The following is a 6,135-nucleotide window of genomic DNA, read 5'->3' as shown; positions in this document are numbered from 1 at the left end:
TTTATGCGTTATTATTGCTCCACGCCCTATTCCCAAAAGCAGGTGGGATGATGAACAAAGCAGTCACGCTGGCGTGGCAAGACAGCGATCGCGAACGTTCCTGCCCCCTTTTACACAAACGCTGACAAGGCATTACAGCTTCCCCCAGTCATTGAGGTTAACCACGACTAAGATAGTCTTACCAACATTCATGAGTCGAGCCTAGAAGCCAGGAGGAAGGAGACAGACAATCTCAAAAATAAAAGAGGATAGTAAGTGAATAGGCCCCCCATTTTATTAAGTACTCGATCAAAAAGAAATTTAATCAGCGCCATCTAGTTGCAACGCGATGGCACTAATGCAATTCCATATAAAGTCGCGTTCGGCGTATTCGATTGAAGTAGAACTCGCACACTTACCCTACTGATCTATATAGCACCGACGAATCATGCTGAAACTGAAACTTTAAATTCATGTTTCATGAAAAACTGCATATCCAATGATCAATTATTTATTTTTTAACTCTAAATAATATTTACAAGTCATTATAACATATCCATATAATAATAATCGAAACATTTAACTTTTATTTAGGAGTTTACAAAGATCAGTACACTTATTGCTTCGGTTATAAATAGTGTTAAAACAATATGCGTTTAGTCGGCAAATGTCGAAATACGCAAAATGGTAAACGCTTTAATAAGAATTAATAATATAAGGATAAAGGGTTCGAGACAGGGATGAAACAGCCCTCATTTGTTAATTGGCGAGTAGCTACTTGTATAAAGTGCTCATTCTTGAAATTGATTATTCAAACACAATCTATCTACACAAACACAAAACTACTGCAAGGTAGGGACAGCATAAAATCGTGTAAAGTACTCATCCTTATAAAGTTTGTTAGACTTTATTAATATCTAAGGTCTGAGAAGTTAGTGCGAGTTTTACTCGATCAAACGCGAATTTGTAATTTGATCTAGTGTTAACGCGATGGCACTAATGCAATTCCATACAAATTCGCGATTACTTGCTCGACGCGTTTGTTTGAGTAAAACTCGCACTTACCTCTCAGACCTTTTTAAAGTCGAACAATCGTTAGAAGGATGAGTATTTTACACGATTTTATGCTGTCTTTACTTTTAATTTCGCATATCGGTCATTTGTCGCACAAACGCACTTTTTGCTAAATAATGTTAAACAATGACATCTCGGCGATTTTAAGGTAGGTATATCACACTGCTACTTGATTTGATGTTATGCGATAATATAATGAATTCGAAACTAAAAACATCAAAATATAACATACGCCATGAAGGGTGAAATGCCATGATGAAGCAATGTCGACGCAATCCACCCCACATGGTTACTGTTCACAAAAGTACAAATTGAAATCAGATAAATCTTAATTAATTTCAAAATGATAATAAATTATTTCCTGTAGATATTCAACTGGACTAAGAATTAAAATACGTCCAAACAAGAACATGAATCCAAATAAGACTACGGAAATCATTGCAAGAACAACGAGCAGCAGTGTACAGGCACCTTAACAAAGTTTGAAAAACCGCAATACCCATCAAATTGTCTAAATTGCGGCCCATGCCGCTTCAAAATAACAAAAAGCTATTTCTTGTGCGTGATATGACAACTTACGATCACATTATAATTTCAGCGAGTCACACATTTAAAAATATTTTTGCCATCCACAACGCACTTAATACCATTTAGGTTCCACGTCACCACATATATAGTCGCCCAAGGGACCCAAAAAGGCAATATGATGCGGGTATTACTACAGTGTATCATAATGTACAATTTCGTGGACACAACGCTAAAATTATGGGACACATGAATTTCATTCATTTTTATTTTCAATTATAATCTCATTTACAGTTATATTATAATGAGTAGAAGACAAGGTGATCAATATACAAATAACGATTCTAAAACAAATCATTTATAAAATAAAGTTATTATTTCCATATGTGATGTGAGAGGAACGGATTATTGCATTTACACATCTATCGCTATTAGACGCAATTCATGTGAACACTATGGTAATTATATTCAATACAATAAGTGCTGTAAATACGCGGCGATTCTACACACATATAAAACGCCTTTGACGTTTTGAGAACGCTAATGAAAGGTACACCGATAAAGTCATCAACATTCAATTATTTTAGTAAAAAATGTACATAGTGGGGATCACACAGAAGGCTTTACATACAAAGAGGGCGTCAGTCGCGTCGCGTCGCCGGGCCAGAACAAGTCGTGGCGACGCGTTATAAAACAAATCGTAAGCTAACAATTAAAACGATAAGAAACAAGAATTGTATATACAAATAACCATGTGGTATATATAATATAATAATAATAATATATACATAAAAACTACTAAAATCCTTACAATCATTAATTATAAATAAATTATAAAATTAAACAATATTAAAATCAATTCATATTAATTAGAAATTATGGAAGTACATTTCAAATACAGGCGTAACGAAACACGAACCGTCTTAGATCAAGTTGTAGATTTATAGAGATTTACTTTAAGGAAGAAATTTACACAATCACAAGCACAAAAACAATGTAGGTACCGATTGGTCGAGCAGTGAAATATTGATAACTCGGTATATATCACCAGGGGTCTGCTAATCATATCAGTCAACTTTTGTGTCATGTCGTAAAAATTTTAACACGGCGGTTAATATTGGACACCCTTGACTATGGGTATATTGAAAAAGTACATACATTAATAAAATTGGTAACAAGTACGCAATTAAAACTAACATTTCCATTAAAAAATGGATGATCAAGGAATAAAAAAATACCAATACTTTAAAACGCAAGCAATCGTTTTCATCAGCATTTCGTGAAAAATTGTTTTCTGGGGGATGGACAAAACTTATATCATAATAATTTAATAATAAACATTTTTGTGAAACTCATAAAATGCAATTCGGTATAGAATTTTTTAAAAATTAAAACATCGAGATAGTCAAGGTAGGTGGTATCGGCTATGAAAATGCATTAATACTATGCTAAAAGTGAAAGGTCACAACACCGATTTGAATGAGCAAACGCGCGGTCAATGGCTAAGCTTATACTATTAGTAATGATTGTATCGAGCGCATAAAGGAACTACGTTGATACGTATAAAATACAAATGACAACGATTGCACAATAATAAATATAAACACTCCGTTCTGTCCCTGTCTTGCTGATACGGTAAGAAAGGGACGGCAATGAGTGAAATGGCCCTGTGGAACGAAGTAGTGTACTGTACATAATATGCATGCCTACGTCTCCGGATATTTGCGGTTACGGTACCTCGACGGTCAGACTGGTGTAGCGAGAGAAATGAGCCGCTCGGCGAAAATTGTATAAAAATTATCTAAAACACAAACTTAATCGTCACAATGGGGGATTATACTTTTATTTTATTGTAAAATTTTTAATATCAAATAGAAACATTGACTCAATACTTACCATTAAATTTCGGTACATAATATTTAATCATCAATATACATTTTCGTCGAAGCTCTCATTCTCTACAATGAAAGTGACTAGAAACTAATAAATACAGTATTTTAATACGCATGTAATGCATTATGTTACAAATCAGATGCAGCAACGCAATAAAATACACATTAAAGCAGTATAAACATGCTTTTAAGACAATACACGCATTCAATTGCCAGAACACACTGAAGGCACAAGTTTTGTTATTTTATGTACTAATTGATAGTAAACTGATAATATGCAGGTCCAAGTTAATAGGACTCATCTCATGAAGACGCTGACGGCACTCATAATCAACATACATTAAAAATTTTAGACTATATCTGTAACCATATGGCCGAATCCTTGAAGACAAGATAACGCGACGAAAAATGCCGCTAATTTATCGTACAATTTTTTAAATACAACCTTCATAAATACGATTTTAAGCTTAGATTTCAATGTATTCGACTCTAAGTGCTCCGACTTAATGAGAGAATCTCTTAAATATACTAACCGCTACTGTCACCAAATGCCATATTTTATTTTTCAATACATCAAAAGGAAATTAAACTGAGACAGCAACATATATTAGGAACACGCACCAGAGCAAAGCCGGCTAAATTATACACTAACATTTTTTATAAGAATTTTACTTGTAGTCGGCGAAACATTGCACTTCTTTTACTAGCCGATAACAAATTAAAAAGTCCTAATTTTGTCTTATAAGTTTCAAAAAAATTCTCTAATAAATAATACTAACGCTCTCAAATTATGTGTCTACAAGTTATTAAAATTATTGATTTCAAAAAGTGAACGTATTGACAATTGCATTATATTTTTGATAAGATTCTCTTATAAATCTGATCCTTTACTTAAGTACTGTTCCTTAATATAAGTTGTGACTCAAAAGTAACATTATAATAGACAGTTAGTATATAATCGCTGCAGATTCTTTTTTTCTATACTTCAGAAACTATGAGAACTGTTTTACCGACAATCGTACGATTATTGTCTTTCGTAAGAACAATAAAAAGGATGTAAATTTTGTAAGGGTTTTATGAGCTATATAAATATCGTCTGACGGCCTCTGTGACGCAGCCGTAGTGCACTTGTCTGTGACTACGAAAGGCCAGGGCGTGATGAGAAATGGACTTTCTATGATTATCCTAGATCTTGGATGTTTATCTATATAATAAAATATAGTATTGTTGATACTTCGAGACTAATTCAATCTGCTAATGTAAACCGCCCCTTTTACATTTATTTATCATGTCAAAATATGATCATATTGATTTTTTGATATTGGATTGAAATATAAATGTAGTTAAAGTTGTTTTACAGTTAACAAAGTCATACACTAGATGTCCATCGATCTTGGGTAACAATAAAAGACAAAATATTTAAGGAAACAGGTTATTACTAAAAAGATTTACTAAAAAGTGATATATGAATTTTAAATAAAAGATAAATCAAAATCATACAGAAATCGTGCGATCGTCGACAAAACCACCGGAATTCAAATAATCCACACAGAAATGCATTCAATTTGGTACTGTACCTGACAATTTTTCTTACCTATATAACATAATTGAAAGGATTTAAACGCAAAAAAAGCTACCCATCAATCATGCTATCTCTGTCTTTAGACCGACACAGCACGATTGACGAAGCTTACGCACACATCTAAACAACAGTGTAAAACCTGAATGACATTGTTCCGTAAAAACAAGTGGAGGGGGCTGGATTACCACAGTTCGTCACAATTTTTTTACACTACATCCGTGTTCGAAGTCCGTTTAATGTCAAACATATTGGTGGGGGGGGGGGGGTGGATGATTTTTAGTTTCTTTATCGTATAACAAGTCTGTCGGACGTCGATGGATACCATGGCGTCTCCGGCGATGTGGCAAGTGTATATAGACATTTTATCGGGTGTTATCACAAGTAGAGTTCTGAACACAAGCGGGTTTTCACACGGTATCGATATCGCCGACGTTGATGCGGTCTTCGGCCGCCGTGACGGAGAAACCTAGGATCCGCGCGTCCACCTTCAGCATTTTATTCTTCTTCGTCTTCTTGCCTTTTCCCTGTCATATCGAGTTGTTTTTAATTTTTTTGTCATGGATTACTCATTAACTGGCTAAATTATAGGCAAAAAAAAATTAAGTTAAAACTACAAAACTAGAGGTAAAACGCTGTAATTTAACAAGTAGATTACTTGGCGTTCAGCATGTGAGAAGATTTTTTTTTTCTCATACTTTAAAGAACGGGGTAATTGAAGTACTGTCAAAGTTGAAATTTACATCATTTATCTAATAACATAGATAAAGCACAAGCAAAAGGTAAGCCATCTTTTTCTCTTACTAAAGAGTAATCTTTTTCTCTCATCTAAAGACATAAACTCAAGAGATAGAGTAAGAATGGAAAGAGAATATGCGTAACTTCAAAATATACATACATATAATCAAGTCTATTTCTCTTGCGGGTTAGACAGAGAAAACCTTCTAGAAATGACAGAACGGCCATCACAATATAAATATATAAAAGAAGAAAGTGAATGACTGACTGATTGACGTATCAACGCACAGCCCAAACGTGACGTGAAGATTCTTTATATGTCTAGGGGAGAGGATTTCCCAAAATTCC

The 6,135-nt window shown here is 34.0% G+C and overlaps 1 protein-coding gene across 5 annotated transcripts in view; it reads right to left on the bottom strand.

The window, feature by feature from the left end:
• Positions 1 to 474: 474 nt before the first annotated feature.
• Positions 475 to 6,135, bottom strand: part of LOC106130563 (GRB10-interacting GYF protein 2) — a 36,052-nt gene continuing 30,391 nt past the window's right edge. For all 5 annotated transcript variants that reach the window (XM_013329427.2, XM_060953867.1, XM_060953869.1 and 2 more), the window contains exon 28: positions 475 to 5,576. In XM_013329427.2, coding sequence (XP_013184881.2) covers positions 5,460 to 5,576 — 117 coding nt within the window. In that variant the 3' untranslated portion in view covers positions 475 to 5,459. The remainder of the gene's footprint in view (positions 5,577 to 6,135) is intronic.

Source organism: Amyelois transitella, chromosome Z (assembly GCF_032362555.1).
Source record: "Amyelois transitella isolate CPQ chromosome Z, ilAmyTran1.1, whole genome shotgun sequence".
NCBI lineage: Eukaryota > Metazoa > Arthropoda > Insecta > Lepidoptera > Pyralidae > Amyelois > Amyelois transitella.
Note: the sequence above shows the minus strand (reverse complement) of the source record. Positions and strands in the feature narration are given on the sequence as shown.